At 43.4% G+C, this 20,110-nt stretch overlaps 1 protein-coding gene across 1 annotated transcript in view; it reads left to right on the forward strand.

Moving 5' to 3' along the window:
* The first annotated feature begins 7,771 nt into the window (after window positions 1–7,771).
* FRMPD2 (FERM and PDZ domain containing 2) overlaps window positions 7,772–20,110 on the forward strand; it is an 88,602-nt gene continuing 76,263 nt past the window's right edge. The window contains exon 1 of the mRNA XM_032838069.1: window positions 7,772–7,805. Coding sequence (XP_032693960.1) covers window positions 7,781–7,805 — 25 coding nt within the window. The 5' untranslated portion in view covers window positions 7,772–7,780. The remainder of the gene's footprint in view (window positions 7,806–20,110) is intronic.

A 20,110-nucleotide genomic window follows, 5' to 3' on the forward strand; every position in this document is an offset into this window, starting at 1 on the left:
TATATATATATATATATATATATATATATATATATTTACAGCAAGAGAGAAAGAGAGAACATAAACAAGGGTAGTGGGAGAGGGAGAAGCAGGCTTCGCACTGAGCAAGGAGCCTGATGCGGGGCTCAATCCCGGGACCCTGGGATCATGACCTGAGCCGAAGGCAGATGCTTAACGACTGAGCCACCCAGGTGCCCCGGTCCTGTTCTTGTAAGACCAGTCATTGTCCATCATTCCATCATTGGTGAGTGCAATTTCCGCCATTTTTGAAAGTTTTCCATGGCTTTGAGCACTTTATCCACTTCCTGGCTCCTGGTTGGGAGCCCTTGACTAGCTCAGTCAACCTCTTCAAGCTCTAAACTTCTTTGAAAAGCAGTGAACAGACATTGACTTCACAGGGCTGCTATGGGAGCTGAGTAAAACTGCACCAAAGAAAACCTATCTCTAGCATGTCATCATGGGTGCTGTCTGGGTCAGTTTCAGTCTATCAAGGCACAAATAGTCCATCATCCAGTCAGCATGTGTTCATTGAGCATCTGTTCTGACTTGGGTCCCCTTCCTGGTGTTTGGAAGTGGCAGATATTCTTGGTTTCTCACCCAGTAGTCACACCCTTCACCCCTCGTTTGCCTTGGTGTCAGGCCCCCAGTTTGTGCAGACATCAGGGAGCAGGTGCTCTGGAAAGATGGCTTTGTCCCCTTCTCCAGGGAGAAACCAGGATTGATCCGAGCCATGAGTGGGCCGTGACCTCATTTGGACAACACTATAGAAGACGAAGTTTGCTAGGATTCCGAAAAAGATTCTAAAGAAATGCTAGGAGATGAAGTCCATTCTCTCCCTTATAACATGGTTGGGTCAGGACACGAAGGCTGGAGCTGCCACAGCCACTCTTCAGAAGAAGCAGAACAGAAATGTCAGCCCAGGACTCTGAGGCTGTTGAATTGCCAAATACACATTTATGTGAAAACACAGATATCCTTGATTGTCTGAGTCACTTTCCATTGTTTCACTTTCCCCACACAGCTGAAAGCATCCTGCAAGCAGTAAGCAAGATGGATAAAGTTCTTGCCCTCATAAAGTTTGAAAATAAACAAGTCAACATATAAACACACACTATTAAGGTAAAAGTGGTAATTAGTGTAAAGAGAAGTGAAGAAAGCAAAGGGATTCAGAATGATGAAAGCACACTACTTAAGGGACACCCTTTCTACGAAGGCTACACTTAAACAGAGACCTGAATGAAGTGATGAAGTAAGTATATGAAGATCTGGGGGAAGAACATTCCAGGCAGGGAAAATAGCAGGTGAAAATCCTGGGATCAGAAACAAACTGAGCCTGTTTGAAAAGTGGTCCAAATACCACTGTGACTGGAGCACAGGAAGTCAAGAGGAGAGTGAGGTGGCTGGGTTAGATGGCACTTCGTGAGCCATGGTAAGACGTTCAGCTTTTACGCCATTAGGGTGATGGGCACTCATGGGTTGATGTTGAATGAGGTGATGATCTACCTTTGGTTTGAAAAGGACAACTGTGACTGTTCCTTTGAGAGAAGGGCCAATTGCTAAAGCAGGACCAGCAAGGAAGCTGCTTTGCTCTTTCAGTTTGGAGGGGATGGTGGTTCTGATGGAAGGTAGGGGCTGGTGATGATAAGGACCTGTTAGATCCAGCATATGTTTTAAATAGCTTGCCATGGGGCACCTGGGTGACTCAGTGGGTTAAGCTTCTGCCTTCGGCTCAGGTCATGATCTCAGGGTCCTGGGATCGAGCCCCGCATTGAGCTCTCTGCTCAGCAGGGAGCCTGCTCACCGCCCCCCCCACTCACCTGCCTCTCTGCCTACTTGTGATCTCTCTCTCTCTGTCAAATAAGTAAAATAAATAAATAAATAAATAAATAGCTTGCCAGGAGGTCAGACATGAGATGTGAAAGACCTAGGAGAATTGCAAGTGACTGTTAGTTTTTCCCTCCTGGGCCAGTGGATGGAGGGTGGTGGCATTTATTGAGCTAATTAGACTGAGGAAGGAGAAAAGGTTTATTTTGGGGGGAAGGGGATTTGAGAAATCATCAATCCTCTTGCAGATAAACTGAAATTTGAGTTTCTTATTTGACCGCAAAAATGAAGATATGTGGGTAGTGGTATAAAAGAAGCCACTTTATTAGAGGAGTAAGGGCTTCTTATAAATATGAAGTTGGAATTCATCAGTGGGTAGGTGGCTGGTAAAACCATGGGAGTTGAGATCTTACGTGGTGAGTGAGAGTAGAAAGAGAAGAGAAAACAACCGTGGAAGAAATTGTCAGGCATTCCCGCATGTAGAGGTCAACAGAAGGAGGGAAGTAGACACAGGTATTGAAGAAGTGGCTGGCAAGGTATGAAGCAAGTCAGAGGAATTCATTCCAGAATCCAGGAGAATAAAGCATTTCAAGGAAGGGAGACTAACCCAATGTTGCTGCAGTTCAAGTAAAATGAGCACTGAGACCGGACCCTTGGACTCAGCAGCCTGAAAAATAGCGCCTTCCATGGCTTTTGTGGGGAAAACCTGATTTGAGAAGATTGAGGAGAGATGAGGTGAGCAAACAGACCAGCAGAGCAAGAGCCTGTAGACTCAATGCTGGGACCATGCAGGGGCTCCCCTTGGACAGATTCTCCCTCCTCAGGGCAGCTTGAGGTTATCTGCTGAGCATGGGAAGGGAGGAGAGGGTGTGACTGTGGCCTGAGAAAGTTGAAGACAACCGGGCTAGGGAAATGTGGTGAAATTCTTGGGCAGTGTGGGTGACATGCGTGATCATGGGTGTACAGTGAGACCAGTTAGCACAGGCTTGTGTTGTTCTTCAACCTGCCTGGGCTGCATGGACGTAAGGGTGCAATAGGGAGAAGCAGAGCTGGAGAGGGGTGTATGCAATAGCAGCAGACACAGCGTGCTTACTATGTCCCCCACTGGTCTCATTGCTCTGCACTCTTGACCTTTGTCCACCTCCTCCCCTCCCTGACTTCACAGACAGCACAGATAAGAGTCAGTAACTTGCTCAGGTAGCCTAGTCAGTAGGTGGCAGAGTCAGGATTTGAACCCAGGCAGTTTTAGCTCAACAATCCTGCTCTTAATCATTATGCTGTCTTGTAGCTCATGCTCCCACTTACCTGCAGGTGAATAATTTTAGTGATAGGCTATGAAAATGTAACTGATGGGACAAAACCCAATGGCTTAGACAACACATTTTTTCTTTCTTTACACTCCAGGGAAAATCTTCTAGGTGGGTGGAAGTTGGGGTTCCAGGCTGAAGGGACCTCTGCCATCTGTGATCCTTGACTTCCAAGTCTTTGAGGTCACCTTCACTGCCATTCTAGCGCCCTCTGTTGTGTGTTGGGGGGTGTGTACTTCCTGTCCACTCACTTACCATTGGCTGGGACTCTGTCACGTGGCTCTAGCCTGCCACAGAGGAGGCTGGGAAGTGTAGTCTGGATGTGTGCCCAGGAAGAAGAGGAGAACAAATTTTGGTGGATGGCTAACGGGAACTTCTGCCACATGAACCATGGACTTGAAACTCGATAATGAGGGAAGAGAGTACAGGGTGGAAGTGATGATCAGTGGTAAGGCCCATGAATGGCAGGTCTTTATGAGCACAAAAATTTGTCAAAGTGGAGATAATTTAAGGTAAATAAGCTGGAAAATAAGTGTCAGTGGGTTATCCAAGTCTAAGATACAGGAAATGTAAGTTTTGGAGGCAATGCAGTTACTTGTGATGACAAAAGCTACATGTGAACACAGGAGTGGATGGGGTGAGGAAGGTGAAGTGACATGGTTAAGGACTTGTTGAGGTCATAAAGAAGTTGGCAGGAGTGACCACGGAAAGCCCAGAATTGACATGTCAATGACTAGGGACAGCCCCTCTCTAAATGTTGCAGGGCCCAAGAAAAGTGTTAAATGGAGACCCACACACCTTAGGTCTAAATATTTAAAAGTTATAGGGCAAGCCACCAGACTTTAAATAAAATATGTCTGTCCTCTTACCTGACAAGTAGACCTTTATAATTCCCTGCAAGACTTCATTCGAAATGAAAGTTCTGGGCCTCTGTGTTTTATGAGAACAGCTGCCTTGGACTTCTAGTCCCAGGCTCTGCCACACACTGTGAGGGGACACTGGGAGAGACCTGGCCAAGCCCTGAAAGCAGGCTCAGTGCTGGTTGGGTAGAACACCTTGAACAAAGCCCAGGAGATGGACACAGGAATGGGGGCAACCCTTGGCCCATGGACTTCTCATCCAATTAGAAGGGATACCTTCAGACAACAGCAAAGCAAGTCTTCTTGCGTGGTCTCAGTGGTAGACTTCTTAGAAGTCAGTAGGTGATGGCAGAAGGGATAGTAGGGTGTGTGATCATGTGTCTCAGAGAAGAGGCAGGATGTCAGAGAAGTGATTAGAGGAGCAAGGAAGACAACTGGACCCTACAGAGGCAGCCAGCTGAGCCAAGGCTATGGGAGAGAGTAAGGTCAGGGGTTTGGGGATGGACGGAGCTGCATACCCTCTACATCGCCACCACGTCCAGCAAGATGCACAACTCTCCCATCACCACAAAGGTTGCCCTGTGCTAGCCCCTTACAATCACCCCTCCCTCCACCATCTCTAACCTCTGGCTACCAGTCTGTTCTCCATCTCTATAATTTTGTCATTGCAAGGATGTCATATAAATAGAGTCATAGTGTATGTGACAAATTGAGATTGGCTTTTCCACTCAGCTTAATGCCCTTGAGATTCACCTAAGTGTTGAATGTACCAATGGTTCATTAATTTTATTGCTGAGTAGGATTCTGTCGCATGAAGGTTCTTCAGTTTGTTTAACCATTCACCTACATTTTGAGTGTTAATGGTTTTTGACTGTTGTAAATAAAGCTGATGAACAGTCATGTATACATTTTCGGGTGGACAGAAGCTTTCATTTCTTTAGGAAAAATGTCAGGTGTTCAATTATTGGCAAGAACATGTTTCATTTTTTAAGACACTGCCAAACTATTTTCCAGGATAACTGTGGCATTTTTATATCTCATCAGCAATGTCCGAGAGGTCTTGGATTCTGTTTAGACTAATAAAATTTATTATTTTGGATATAACTAATTTGCAATACATGACAGTAAAGATATTGGACATATCCCTGGTAGCAAGCCTAAAGTAAGGGGCATAACTGGGAATTGGTTTTAGTATTAAATTCTACTTGAGTCTATATCCTACTTTAAAGAACTGTATTTAAATATGAATCAATATGATTCTTGAAAGTGTAGCAATTGGATTTTCTAAAAATATGCAAATTCAAAAATCTCAGTACTGAATTAGGGTTTTTCCTTGCTTTAATTTGAATGAATAAAATCTTAGCAGAGATAAGTACAGAAGGATATTGCTGCTGAGTGCTCATATTTTTAACAAAAAATGTGAAGGCAGTGGTGACTTTAAGCAGACCAGCATGTCCCTGGGTGTCAGTGACTTAGATGTTGCTTCTGTTCTCATAGGAGTCAGGCCCATGCTTGGAAGCATTCACTTTCTCCCTCTGGGACTCAGTTTCTTCAGTTGTACGTGGTTGGCTTGAACAACTTACTAAATAAAACTTATCTGAGTACTTATTAAAATGCAGATCCCCTCCTCTCTCCCAGAAAGTCAGTTTCAACAGCCCTGGGGTGCCCCTGGGAATTTACATTCCCCAAACGTCCATTCTGAATCTGATAAACAGACAAATCTGGGAGAAACAGCACAAGATGGTTGCAATTATTGTAAAATCCTTTACTAGCTAGTGTGGAAAGCAAGTAGCTTTAAGCAGGAAAAAATAAACTTTGTAAGATATTATATAACATTTATTGCTTTGAAAAAAAAACTATATAGCACAAGGCTCCAGGGGGAAAGCCCAAAAATGGACAATAATTTTCCTGATTAAATAATAACTAATGACTAATTAACAACATTTAAAACTCTCTTCACAAAATAATCATTAAGTTTCTAGTGATTCCTGCTAGATAAAGAATATATATGAATATCTCATACATATAATATAATGTAGATTATACATAAAGAATGTATTATATATATTTATATATCTATTCACACTAAGAGGAATCATACAAGGTAAATCCACACTTTTGGTTTTTTAAAAGATTTTCTGAGCAAGTGTTGAATGCCAGCACACGCAGATCTGTTACCCTCCTTTACACAGCTACGTTGTCGTTGTTCACTGTGTGAACAACAATTTAGTTTTCTGTCCACCACTGATGGACATTTTGGTGGCTTCTAGTTTTTCACCATAACAACAAAAAAAATACTGCAGTAAGTGTCCTTTTTTATATGTTTGAGTGACCATTTGTAACAATGCTCATAGGGTCAGTTCCCCACAACTGGGCTTGTAAATCTTCTGTACATTTACAGTTTTAATGAATATTACCAAAAGCCCCACGAGAACATGTGCTAATCTATATTCTCACCACTGACACAGGACGGTTCATCCACCATGCCCTTAAGCACTTGATTTCATCAAATGTCATTATTTTATTTTTTTGGTCAATATATGAAGTAAAATGCTTATTTTCTTTTGAAAGCCAGTTTTGAAATTTCTGTTGATTTAGGGAGCTCTAAAAACCTGTTCTTTCACCCCTACTTCTGCAGAGCTGGGGTCTCATCGTTGCTCTTCTTCTCTTCTGCTGGTTCCTTTCTGCGTCCAAGTACCAAAGAATGTGAGAATTCCTTTTCCTCCTTCTCCAACCACATTTCTGTTTTATTTTAATTTTTATTTTTTCTAAAGAATTTATTTATTTATTTTATTTATTTTTTTTTTTTCAGAGAGAGACTGAGGGAGAGGCAACAAAAGCAAGGGGAGTGGAAGAGGGAAAAGCAGGTTTCCTGCTGGGCCAGGAGCCCAGTGTAGGACTCAATCCCAGAACCCTGGGATCATGACCTGAACTGAAGGCAGACGTGTAATGACTGAGCCACCCAAGCGCCACCACATTCCTCTTTTAAAAACAACACAAAACAGAACATTTTATTGAGGTATGATTGATGTCCAAAGAGCTGTGTATATTTAATGTATTTATTTAAGGTGATGAGTTTGAAGGTTAAGTATCCACCTGTGAAAGCAACACTAGGATCTATGCCATAGACATATCCATCACCTCCAAAAGTTTCCTCTTGCCCTCTTTGTGGAGTTACTTATATTATTGTTATTATTAATTTTGTGTGTCTGTAGTAACCACACTCACATTCCCCTTGCGTTCCCCCTGGCAGCTCCAAGTCATCATTCCTCACCAGGATCTTGCACCTTACTCTACCCTGTTGGGTGCGGGTCCAAAGCCTGGGCCCAGTGAAGCGCACAGAGGGCCGTGGAATAAATGAGACTAAGGCTCTGTTCTTGGCGGCCCCCTGGTTCCTCCCAGGGCCCTTTCTTTTGATTGGACCAGGAAATAAAGCAACATCCATGCAAAACCCCTGCTGAGCCACAATCCTATTGTCTTCAGTGGCACCTAATCCATTTGAGCTCTTACAAGCTCTCCCTCAGGTCACCCACCTTGGGGGTGGCTCTGTTTGTGAACAGGTCAGAGACTTCCTGGGGCTCAGGGCAAGAAAGCAAGTGGCAGGAAAGGGAAGGCCCTTTGCTGACTCCCTCCCTGGGCAGCCAAGTGCTTAGTAACAAACAGTAAACAGAGGCAGCAGCACCAGTGGCCACGGCAGCTCAGCAGAGAGGAGCAAGAGATCCCTGCTCCGTGTTGGAAAATTGTCCCTGATGAAGGCCTAGACCTGATTGCGGTCGCAGAGACATTCAGATGCAGCCTCTGCCTCAGGACACAGGTACTTCTCGGTGTTCACTTTTCTTCTGTAAAGCTGGGTCAGGTGAAGGGCAAATCTTTTTACTAGCTTTGAGTGTTGGGAACAAAGAAAACACAACTGGACTAAGGCCTGTGTGAGTGACTCCGCCGTATTATTTAGAGTATTATATGGTCTAGGCTAATAGTGGGGCCTGATTCAAATGATGAATTTGCTTTAAAGCAGTAAAGAATGGGCTCAGCAGAGAAAACGTGGGGTTCAGAGGCAGACCAACCCTTGTGTGAATCATTTCTTTGAGACTCAGCCTCTGTTAGCAAATTCAAATTCAAAGCAAATATTTTAATTTTCCAGAGACTCAGTTTCCTCATCCATAAAATGGGGATAATGGTACCTACATTGTAGCGTTACTAGGGATACATGAGGTGACATATGTCAGGCACTTAGCACAATGCTTGAAGCAGAGGAGTAGCCCAGTAAATGATAAAACTATCACCATCTTCCAGAAATGGGTATTTTGGTTATGTTGAAAGAAAGTCAGCACTTTAAAGTCTCAGGCTTTCTCTAATCAACTCTTAGAAAACAATGGGAAAAAGTGTGAATGGTTCATCTAACTTCTGTTTTTTTTCTTTTCTTTTCTTTTCTTTTCTTTTCTTTTTTTTTAAAGATTTTATTTTTTTATTCGACAAAGAGAGAGACAGTGAGACAGGGAACACAAGCCGAGAGAGTGGGAGAGGGAGAAGCAGGCTCCCCACTGAGCAGGGAGCCTGACTTGGGGCTCGATCCCAGGACCCCAGGATCATGACCTGGGCCAAAGGCAGACACCTAATGACTAAACCACCCAGGCACCCTGTGACTTCTGTTTTTTAAGTAACAACTGAATTCAGAGATGAGGTGTGAGTATTTCTCCTGGCTACATGCTGTTGTTTGCTGTGGGTTAGAGTTGAAGCCGATGAATTAATCAGATAAGCAAGGTATATCCTGGCTGCCAAGCCAAGTGCTAAGTCTCTGCTCGGGGGATCTTCCAGGTGAGTGTGGGAGCCCACGAGGTGAGCCTGTATGACAAGGGGTGGCAGTAGCAAGGGTCAGAGTGGTACAGGGTCCTGGAAGAGATGGTATGTGAGCGCAGTTTGAACGCCAGGTGGGAGCTTGCAGGAGGTGAGAGGAGAGGAGTTGGGGCAAGCTGTCCCGGGCAGAGGAAAGCATGCGCAAGAGCCCAGTGGTATGAATAAGTAGAGCGTATTCTGGGAACTACAGGCAGCGTGGCGTGACTGTAGTGATGTGTGAATATGGGCATCTGAGTAGAAAGGAGGCTGCAGAGGTGAACAGGGCAGAGCAAGGAAAGCCTTCCATGTCTTGCATTCCATTCAGAAAGTTCTGGAAAGCCATCGATCATTTTAATGAGGGGATGTCATGATTGTATTTAATTATTAGAAAGACTATTCTGGTAGTAATATACATGTGGGGTTGGAAGGGATGAAGCCTTGGGATGACGACAGGCAGATTAACCTAAGGAAGCAGCAGTGGGGATGTACAGACCCTCCAAGCACAGGCTGCCAACACTGCAAAAAGGAAGATAAAAGAACATTCATACATCTACACATGTATAAGTTTATTATAAATTGCATTTATTTATTTATTACAAGATTTTATTTATTTATTTGACAGAGATCACAAGTAGGCAGAGAGGCAGACAGAGAGAGAGAGAGGAGGAAGCAGGCTCCCTGCTGAGCAGAGAGCCCGATGTGGGGCTCGATCCCAGGACCCCGAGATCATGACCTGAGCCAAAGGCAGAAGCTTAACCCACTAAGCCACCCAGGTGCCCCTATAAATTGTATTTATATGAAGGATGTGCATGTTGCATAACTGATAAGTTGTAAAATATATAACTCTTTATTCCAAATTTCATATAGCCAGTCCGTTCACACAGACTGCATACATTGATTTTGCTGAACTCTGACATCCTCAGTCAGCCTATGGTTGCGACTGACCAATGAGTATAGCCGCAACATGAATGTTGGCTGCTATTCTGTTTACACTGACGAGTAAGAAGAAAGCTAAGCAATGAAGGTGAATGTTTTAACTCCACTCATTTGTCAATGACATGAGTGACTGCTGAATTGGATAATAGTTTTTGAATTCTGGAAGAACATTTCCTCAATTTTTGTGCTATTCATAATACAACAGATCTAGACATGAAACACTTTTAGGTTTAATCTGAATTAACATTTTCTCCATCATTTTTTTAAGTCTAGATAATAAACAAAACCATAAACCAAGCCCTGATGTGTAGTTTCTGCCAATTTCTGTGGTGTAAATACTTACTCTGTGGTCAATTCCAAGTTCCCAAGATGCAACACTAAACACAAAGTTTGAAAAGATATATACTACCACATCATTATATGGTATTTCTGCCACACAAATGCAGTGGATTTAAAGGAGCTGAAGAGCATAGACAATAATGAAATATAGCCAAATAATTAGGAAAATCAGGGGTTTTGAGTATATTATGAACATAATTTATTTAATTGGAAGTTTATATGACTTTTTTTTTTTTTTTTTTTTTTTTTTTTTTACAATGGCTATGTTTAACAACCATCTTACAAAACTCCTGGAGATATAATTATGGACTCTCATTAGTGGGTAGGAACCTTCTTCAGCACAGCATGGGATCCTAGAGAGTTTTAAAGAGGTGGAATCCATAGGGATGGGAATATGATTATCAAGGATGGGAGAAGTAAGGACCAAGAAATGAATTAAAAAGAATATGTGCTTTTCTCTATGGACCAACATACCACTCACCAAAATAAGAAATACAGGAGTGGATTCAGAGGTACAAAGCAATGTTAGAGTTTTTGAAAAGACCAACATAGAAAGATAACCTTGGATTTAAATACAGAGTGGAGAAGGTTGAGAGCTATTTGCAGTCTCTTTTTCTTTTTTCAAGATTTTATTCACTTATTTGAGAGAGAGAGGAAGAGAGCACAAGTTGGCGGGGAGGGGCAGAGAGAGAGGGAGAAACAAACCCTGAGATCATGACCTGAGCCAAAGGCAGATGCTCAACTGACTGAGCCACATAGGTGCCCTACTATTTGCAGTCTTGAAGAGAAGTAACTGGATTTTTTCAGATACCTACAGAATCTGTGCTCATTCCCCTACCGGAGAGCCCTGATGGAGGAGGAGCGGGTCCTATACTTTGAATTCCTAGCATCTAAATCCTCAGCTCTGACATATCAGTGCTTGATAGAATTCATTTTGGCTGAGTTTGTCTGCATTAATCCTTTTATTTTGAAGGCAATGTTTACTTTGCTTTTCTAGAAAGTGAATGTAATACTACTCTCTTCAAACTGTGTTTTAAGCCTTCGGGGATATCTGGAAAGTGATGCAAATCTTCTTGGGTGTTGCCCCTTGCCCATGCTGCCTCTGTATCAGTCATGCTCCATGGACTTGAGGTTGTAGAGGAAGGACAGGCCATGTTCAGAGGGTCTGGCTGGACCAAGAGAGTGCTCTTGGTGGGGCAGGGAATGTGGGGCGGGCACACAGGAGCACATATGAGAACAGTCCTGATGACCATCTCTCCCCCCTCAGTATCTCTAATCTTTGGCCCTAGTAGTTACCTTCTTTCACGTATTGTCCCCTTTTACAGGTCCTCTCCACTCACAGCTTCCGTGTTCAGGCCACCCAAGCCCACCTGATACTATGTAGCTAGCCCAGGTTCATGGCCTCACTTCATAAGTCCTCCACCAAATTCCTCCCCTTCAATCTAAAAGAGTCATTACCCAAGTACCCAGAGCATTGACAGGCCCTAACACAGTAATTCTACCTCCAAATTTTAGCTGGCTGCGGCTATTGCCCACCTGTACCTGGTTCTTCCAAATAAGCAATGGGACCTCAGGCAGTGCTATCCGTAACTTATAATGGGCAGATGAACCATCTGGTGATCCTGCCAAAATATAGATTCTGACCCAGAGGACCCAGGAAAGGCCTGAGTCTGCCTTTCCTAACAAGTTCCCAGGCGATGACCTTACAGCTGGTCTGAGTCACACTGTGACTGGGGTCAGTGCCACCTGCAGCCCCAGGGGTGAAGCCATTTCTGCTTTCAAAAGCCCCAGTTCTGTGGGTTTGTCCCTACCCTATCCCCTGTCTTCTCTTCATATTCAACATTAATCCTATAAAAAGTTTATAGTTTATTGAGAAGCTACTGTGTGTCAGATGCAATAACTCAGGTTATAGATGAGTGAAGGGGAAAAAAATAAGTTACCCAAGGTAGACAGAGGTCAGGCCAACTCTGACCTCGCAACCTGACCTCGCAGCCACTGTGCTTTGCTATTTCCATTTTCCTCTCAGTGTTTACTGGCCCTGAGTTCAGTGTTTTTAGCTGTTTTCCTCCCTGACCTCTCGTGCCTGGGACTATCTGGCTAACTCTCCTTCCCCAGTCTTGGTCTTCGTCTCATTCTTGGTCACTGGCAGCTCTATTTCTAATTACCTTTCCCCCCACCTTGCCTTAGTTCTACTGCTCTACCTCCTTTTCCCTGTAATTTCTTGACGTAAAAGCCCAATATCATTGAAAATAGAGTAGGGAGTGAAGGAAGGGAGGGAGGAGAGCTACAGAATGGTGGAAATGGACCAGTTTGGGGTGGGCTGGTATGAGTCAAGTGGTAGATTTTGAGACTAAGCTGTCAGAACTTACTTCCCCACAGATGCCTGGGTGGCTCAATCGGTTAAGTGTCTGCTTTCTGCTCAGGTCATGATCTTGGAGTCCTGGGATCAAGCCCTGAGTCAGGCTCTGTGCTCATGGGGGAGTCTGCTTCTCCCTCTGCCCTGCCACCTGCTTATGCACTCATACTCTCTCTCTTTCAAGCAAGTAAATAAATAAAATATTTTTAAAAATTAAGAATGTACTTCTCCATAGGTTAAAGAAATGTGGCAAAGTGTCTGCCGAGACAGGAAATATGTTAAGACACGCAGAGAAAGTGTCATAAAAGTACCCCATTTATTTCTTGTATCGGTGTCTTTTCTGTATGATGCTGGTTCTCAGAATACAGGCCGCTCCCTGCTTATTCATTGACTTTCTCAGTCATTCAGCCTACAGGGAAAAAAGGACTCCAGGCAGGGGTGTCCCCACCTGGCACTGGGCACTGGGATCACAGGAGTTGAGAGAGCTGTGATTCTTCTGGAGCTGGAGAGGCTATGGAGGCAGGGGGAAGGGGCTGGAGCTCAGTCTGGAGGGGTGGACTGGAGATCCCGTAAGCCTCGTTCAGGAGGCAGGAAACAGAAATGATTCTACGGGAAATAGCCAGTGAAGGTTTTAATGTGGAGGAGTAACATGGGCAAATGTGTTTCAGGAAGAGAGCTCTGTAGGATGGAGACTGGGTTGAGGCAGTGGTAAGACTCTTGCCATGAAGGTGTTTTATAGATGGGATTAACATCTATAATCAGTCGACATTAAATTAAGGGCCATATCCTTGATAATGTGGGTGGCCCTCAGCCAAACAGTTGAAGGACCTTAAAAACTGAGGCTCCCCCAGTGGAGAATAAATTCTGCTTCAAGACTACAGCATCAACTCCTTCCCAAGTTTCTAGCCTGCTATGGATTTCAGCCTTGCCAGCCCCACTGTCATGTAAGCCAATTTAAAGAAACGAATACATAAATAAATATATTCAAATTAATATATATATAAATAAAACTGGTTCTTTGCAGAACTGCACAGTTACATTATGAATTAGTGGAACATTAATAAAATATGTAAACTGGTTCTTTTTATATATAAATCTCAGATGAATGGATTTTTTTTTTCTCTAGAGAGAGGGCATGCCCACAAGAGTGCCAGGAGGATGAGGGACAGTGGGAGAGAGGGATAATCTTAAGCACACTCTGTGCTCAGTGAAGAGCCTGATGTGGGGCTTGAGCTCATGACCTTCAGATCATGACCTGAGCAGACATCGAGAGTCAGATGCTTAACCGGCTGAGCCACTCAGGCGTCCCGAGATGAATGGATCTTAGTACTTTAATGCTGGGGGCCCCTGGGTGACGCAGTTAAACATCTGCCTTTGGCTCAGATCATAATCCCAGGATCCCAGAATTGAGCCCCACATCAGGCTCCCTGCTCTGTGGGGAGTCGATTTTCCCGCTTCCTCTGCCGCTACCCCTGCTTGTGTGCTCTCTCTCTCTCTCTCTCTCTCTCTATATATATATATATATATATGTGTATGCGTGTCAAATAAGTAAATAAATCTTTTAAAAAATAGTTTTAAGCTGAATTTAAAGGCTCAAGAAAAGACAGTAGCTATTAAAATTCACAAATTTATTTTACTTTTTTATTGTTATTTTTCTGTCCTGCTTAGAGTCCAAAACACCCACCCTGAAATACAAGACCATTTTCATGAACCTAGCAAGATTGATTCTCATCTAGAATACACAACTTTAATAAATTGAATAATGATTTAAACATATGTAGCTTTAATTAGTCTTGTTAGCTTACAATCCCACTGTCCCCTACTTTAGAAACTTAAATTGCCCTTACTAGCCAGAGTTTTGGGATCTTAAATCAGTTAATGTCTCAGTTTCTTCATTTGGATATGAAGATCATATTGCCTTGCCTTCGAAGGAATCCTTTGAAGGATTTTTGTGGGAATCACAAAAATGTCTGGAAGTTTCATAAGCTGCAAGGGGCCATTCTCCTTAGAAGGCATTACCTTTAAGTAATATTGGTGAGGACTCAATCAATCCACTCTGAGTACAGATTACATTAAAACTGGCCCTGAGACCTTACATAAAGGATGGCACAGGGCTTCCCAAGGGACAGGCTGGACCAGAGAACACAGGTGGAACAGGAACTGCATTGATCACATTGAGTTATGTGTTTCACATTTTACTTAAATTCTTCGGATTATGTCAAGAAGAAAAGTCTGTCCAGAAACATGAGCCTTCCCATTTCTCAAACTAATTGCTCCTTTCACAATGAAAGACCAAGCTTTAGGCTCACTGGAGGACAATATTATCTGGCAAGAATTCAATGATTTTAAAAAAACAGTTATAATCACCTTCTATTTATATCTAATTATACTAATATTCCATTTCCTATAACAATATGCAGTTTCCCCTTAAAATGAATGCACTTTTAAAAACTTGCCTTATGAGCACAGGTAATATAGCAAATATTGGGAAAATGTTACATAAAAGATGGATAATGGGAGAAACACTACTCTATACTCTGAATGTTTTCTTATACCTCAGTATCCATTCTCTTATCTGGAAATGCAAGGTTCCCTCTTGGAAGACTGAAGGAAGGTAAGATATCTGCTAGTTGCCATTTTTCCATTAGTTTGTCTGTTTCTCACAACCACCTTGAAAGGTAAGAAATATCATCTCCATTTTATAGTGGAGGAAAGAGATTTTGAGAGGTTACTTGTTCAAGGTCATACCATGTTGGTGCGGCAGTATTTATATTGGAGAGTAGGGCAGGGTCTGTGTGAAGAGTACAGTACTGGCACAATTTCATCCATTACCCACTTGAGATCAAGTTTCGAGGAGAACCCTGTGGGAGATTTCTGGAAGTTAAGAGCCCTGGCACCTTCAGTCCTTTAAACAGAGCCCAGATGAGGCAGAAGTTGTCTTTTCCTCTTGGGGAGAGGATGCCATTTGCTTTCTGGAAAGTTTTGCTTAGATTTTGGTCTGAGTGCTGGCAGATGGTTTTTAATGAGTGTCCAAAGGGAGAAGGAATGAAAGGAGACACAAGGACCAAAAGGAGGAGGGAAAAAAGGATCATTCTGAGAGCTTTGATTCCCTGGGAGCTCCACATCCTTTCCTGGTTCCTCTCTAGGGTGTCTATTTTGGGGACATTGAGGTATTTTAGGCATTTTGCTAAGGCTTAAAATGGGATGTTTATAGCACCTCAATCCTGGCAGACAGATGGAAACAATTAGCACCATATCTTGAGAATCTCATACTTGGAAACTTCTCAGCAGCTCTGATGCTTAAAATCCCTCTCTGGGTGGTTGGAGCAGAGATGGAAAGAGAAGGGAAATAAGATATATTCATTACCTTTTACATACCGAACCTATTAATATAATCTCCTAACATTTACATGAGGTAGCTGCTATGATTAGCCCTATTTCCCAGATGACAAGACTGAGGCTCAGAAAGGTTAAGTATATATATGCTCTGTGCCCAAGCTCGCACAGCCAGGCAATTAGGAAGCTGGAGATGGAACCAATTCTTCCCTCTCAGCCCTAGTCAATAGTCAGCGGCATGATTGTCTCAGAAAGTCTTCTGCTGGGCCTTGCACTTCTGCAAGCTAGTGGGCAGGCCAAGTTTCCTATTGCTCCTAGACAATAGTGCCAACTCCTTTCTTAGCCTGAGAAGTGAGGCAGAGGGGCACCTGGCCAGCTGTGCAACTCCCCCTCACACCTCTGGGTCTCCTTGATCACCTCCCTCACCACGCTCCTGCCCAGCCTGCTTCTCTGTTCTTAGAATCTATCGAACCCCGACATGTTGTGCCCTTTGTTCTCTCTGTCTGGAAAGTTTATCCTGCAGCCAGCACCTTCTCAGCCTTCAGGCCTCAGCTCATAGGGCATGTTCAAGTGTGTCCTAGTCCCCTTGTCTCCTTGTTCTTCATAGGCTGTCTCTCTTTGAACGTATTTTGTTTATCTGTTTCCGCATTCAGTATCTGTCCCCCTCTGCCCATCCCCACCAGAACATAAGAACTGTGAGGGTAGGATGTCATATTTTTACCTTTCTGTTTGTAGCTTAAAGTATACTAACTCCATGGTAAGTATTTGTTAAATAAATGAATGGCGGAGGCAAGGAGGTCAAGTGCATGGGCAGAGCTTCTAGGCTGAGCCAGAGTAGACAGAAGGGGCTGCTGGAAGCCAGAAGCCCCTGCAGGAGAGTCCCTGGAGCCAGGACGCACTCTAGTGTGGGAACTTACGGAAGGGAGACCAAGGAGATCCCTGAATGGCAACGAGGCTTCAGATGGAGGAGACGTTGGGGTTAGCAGATGACTGCAGAAGCCTTCAGAGAATCAAGTCAATATGGAGGCCTTGGGGAGCCTTGGGGAGCCTTGGAAGGGAAAACAACATGAGGGTTGACAACAGAGCTGCCTCCCAAAAGCACACCCATGGGCTGGACACTTTCCCTGAGATTCCTCACTGGAAGGAAGACAGGGTTTATCTGAGGGGTGGGATCTCTCCATCCTTTAGAAAATTAATGGTCCCCTTTTAGTTCACGGTATAGCAGACTGTGTTGAAACACTTGGAGGCAAGCCCAGAGGCACCCCAGCATGCTGGAACAAGGCTGATGGTGGCTGCCTCAGAGGCTGGGACTGATGGGCACCAAGCAATGGAAACAGTGCCTGGTGTACAGTTCAACCCCACCAACAGTATCCTTGTGTTGTCAGTACCAGCTGGCTCTGAAACGGAACTGGCAATCGGACAGAGATTACAACGTTCATATAAATTTGGGTGGCTCCTTGAGGGCTGGCGGACTGGAATGGAGTCAAAGTGTCCCCAAACAGGTTGCTCCCTCTCAGAGTTGGGGAGTGCGGTCAGGGCTGCCATAGAAATCCAGAGCCACCAATGGTTCCCAACTGTTGGTCCTCCCTCTAGGCATCTCTTTACTCCAGTGGACAGAATGTAAAGGTCACCTGTGACATGGGTTGGATAGAGCTTGTACAGAGAAGTGGAATGCAGATATTTTTTTCTGCAGTGGGATCACGTGTATGCATTGGAACAAGGGGAACAGTTGTCTTTTGTTTTGTTTTAATGGAGAGGACGATGACTAGTTTGCTGGCATTACCTCCTGTGTTTGGGGTTGCCTTTGATGTGGAAGCTGTAAATCCCTGACGCTTCCAGCCATGAGAATGGCAAGTTCAAGCCTCAGGAAACTCTTATCTCTAACAGCCGAGAGGGTGTCTGGCTGGCCCACCTGATCGGTTATTTGCCCTTCTGGATGGTGGATGTTCTCTTAGATGGAAAGAATGATTGGGCCTTTTAGCTGGTTAGCATTTGTTGGCAGGATTTCAGGATAATTCCCTTCAGACAAGTTTAACATAACTGATGAACATTGTTGGATTTATATTTTAAGAAAGGAGGTGGAAAGAGAGTGCTTTTTTGGGGATTTGTCTGAAAATATTTTCAGCAGGGTAATGCTCGAAATTGTTTTAAACTTTTATTGTAGGAGAACAGACACAGAGAACCATTACAACAAATGTGTAGCTTAAAAGGTCATCCTTTTTTTCTTTCTTTTTAAAAAGATTTTATTTATTTATGTGACAGAGGGAGATACAGTGAGAGAGGGAACATAAGCAGGGGGAGCAGGAGAGGGAGAAGTAGGCTTCTTGCTGAGCAGGGAGCCTGATGTGGGCCTTGATTCCAGGACCCTGGGATCATGACCTGAGCCCAAGTCAGATGCTTAATGACTGAGTCAACCAGGTGCCCCTTAATGGGTCATTCTAAGATGAAAACCTTTTAACAATCACTGATGGCTAAGACATAGAACGTTGTCACCCATTCCAGAAAGCCTTCAATATTCTCCATCTCAGTCATAGTCCCCTTACTCCCCCAAAGGCAACCATTATCCAGACTTCTATAGTCACCACGTCCTTCTGTTTCTTTATAGTTTTATCCCTCCCATGTGCATTCCTAGATCCTGTTTTACTCATTTAAATCAAATTGATAAATCTTTTAATTGTAGGTTCCTTTTCATCCCTTTCTTTTCTCTTAAAAAGTTATTGAGATATAATTCACATACCATAAAATTCACCTTTGTAATGTGTACAATTCAGAAGTTTTTGGTATATTCACAAAGTTGTATATCCAACACAATGAATTCCAGAATAATGTCATTGTTTCCTTAAGAAATCTATACCCACTTGCAGGCACTCCCCATTTCTTCTTCCCCCAAACCCCTGCCAAGCACTATTCTCCTTCTTTTCTCTTTCTATGTCCATTGTGGGCATTTCATATAAAGGAAATAATACGATACGTGACCTTTAGTGACTGGATTCCTTTACTTAGCATATTGTTTTCAAGATTCATCAGTCTTGTTTGGCATAGAGAGTAGTGATTGTTTCATGGCTATATACTCATCTCCAAGCCCATCAAGTTGTATACATTAAATATATACAATATTTTGGGGGCACCTGGGGGTGGCTCAGTGGGTTAAAACCTCTGCCTTCGGCTCAGGTCATGATCTTGGGGTCCTTGGATGGAATTCCACATTGGGCTCTGCTTCTCCATCTTCCTCTGCCCTTCCCCCCTTTGTCTTCTCATGCACTCTCTCTATCTCTCTCAAATAAATAAATAAAATCTTTAAAAAACTAAAAAGAAACACTATTAAGAACATGCTGGAGGGGTTCCTGGGTGGGTCAGTGGGTTAAGCCTCTGCCTTCGGCTCAGGTCATGATCTCAGGGTCCTGGGATCGAGCCCCGCATAGGGCTCTCTGCTCAGCAGGGAGCCTGCTTCCCCCTCTCTCTCTGCCTGCCTACTTGTGATCTCTGTCTGTCAAATAAATAAATAAAATCCTTAAAATAAATAAAAATATATAGTATTTTGTATGTCAATTATACCTTAATAAAGGGGTTTAAGAAAAAGATTCACCCATCTTGTAGCATATAACAGTACCCTGTTCCTTTTTATGGCGAAATAGTATTCCATCGTATGTGTATGCCATTTTGTATAATCACTCATTACTTAAACGTCTGGGTTGTTTCCACTTTTTGGATATCACCAAGGATGCAGCTACGGATATTCATGTTTTGGTGTGACATGTTTTCAGTAGTCTTGGGTATACACCTAAGCGTGGAATCGCTGAGTCCTCTGGGAACTCTATGATGAACTCCTTGAAGAACTGCTGAGCTGTTTTCCAGAGTGGCTACATTATTTAACATTTCCATCAGCAGTATACGACGGTTCCAACTTCTCCACATTTCTGCCAACACTTATTATTGTTCGTCCTTTTGGTTATAGCCATCCTCATAGATCTGAAATGATATCGCATTGTGGTCTTGATTTGCATTTACCTAATGACTACGTTGAGCATCTTTCCGCGTGCTTACTGGTTATTCGCACTTCATTGGAATAATCTATTCACAGTCTTTGCCCATTAAAAAAAAAAATTGGGTGATCATACGTTCCAGATTGCCTGTGACACTCTCAGTTTCGCCTATTGTAGTTATTATTTTTTTTCTAAAGATTTTATTTATTTGACACAGAGAGAGAGATCACAAGTAGGCAGAGAGGCAGGCAGTGGGGGGGGGGGAGCAGGCTCCCCGCTGAACGGAGAGCTGAACGTAGATCTAATATAGAACATAAAACTTTAAGTTTTTTTTTT

The sequence above is a fragment of the Lontra canadensis genome, unplaced genomic scaffold, assembly GCF_010015895.1.
Source record: "Lontra canadensis isolate GAN:19392208 unplaced genomic scaffold, GSC_riverotter_1.0 scaffold3, whole genome shotgun sequence".
NCBI lineage: Eukaryota > Metazoa > Chordata > Mammalia > Carnivora > Mustelidae > Lontra > Lontra canadensis.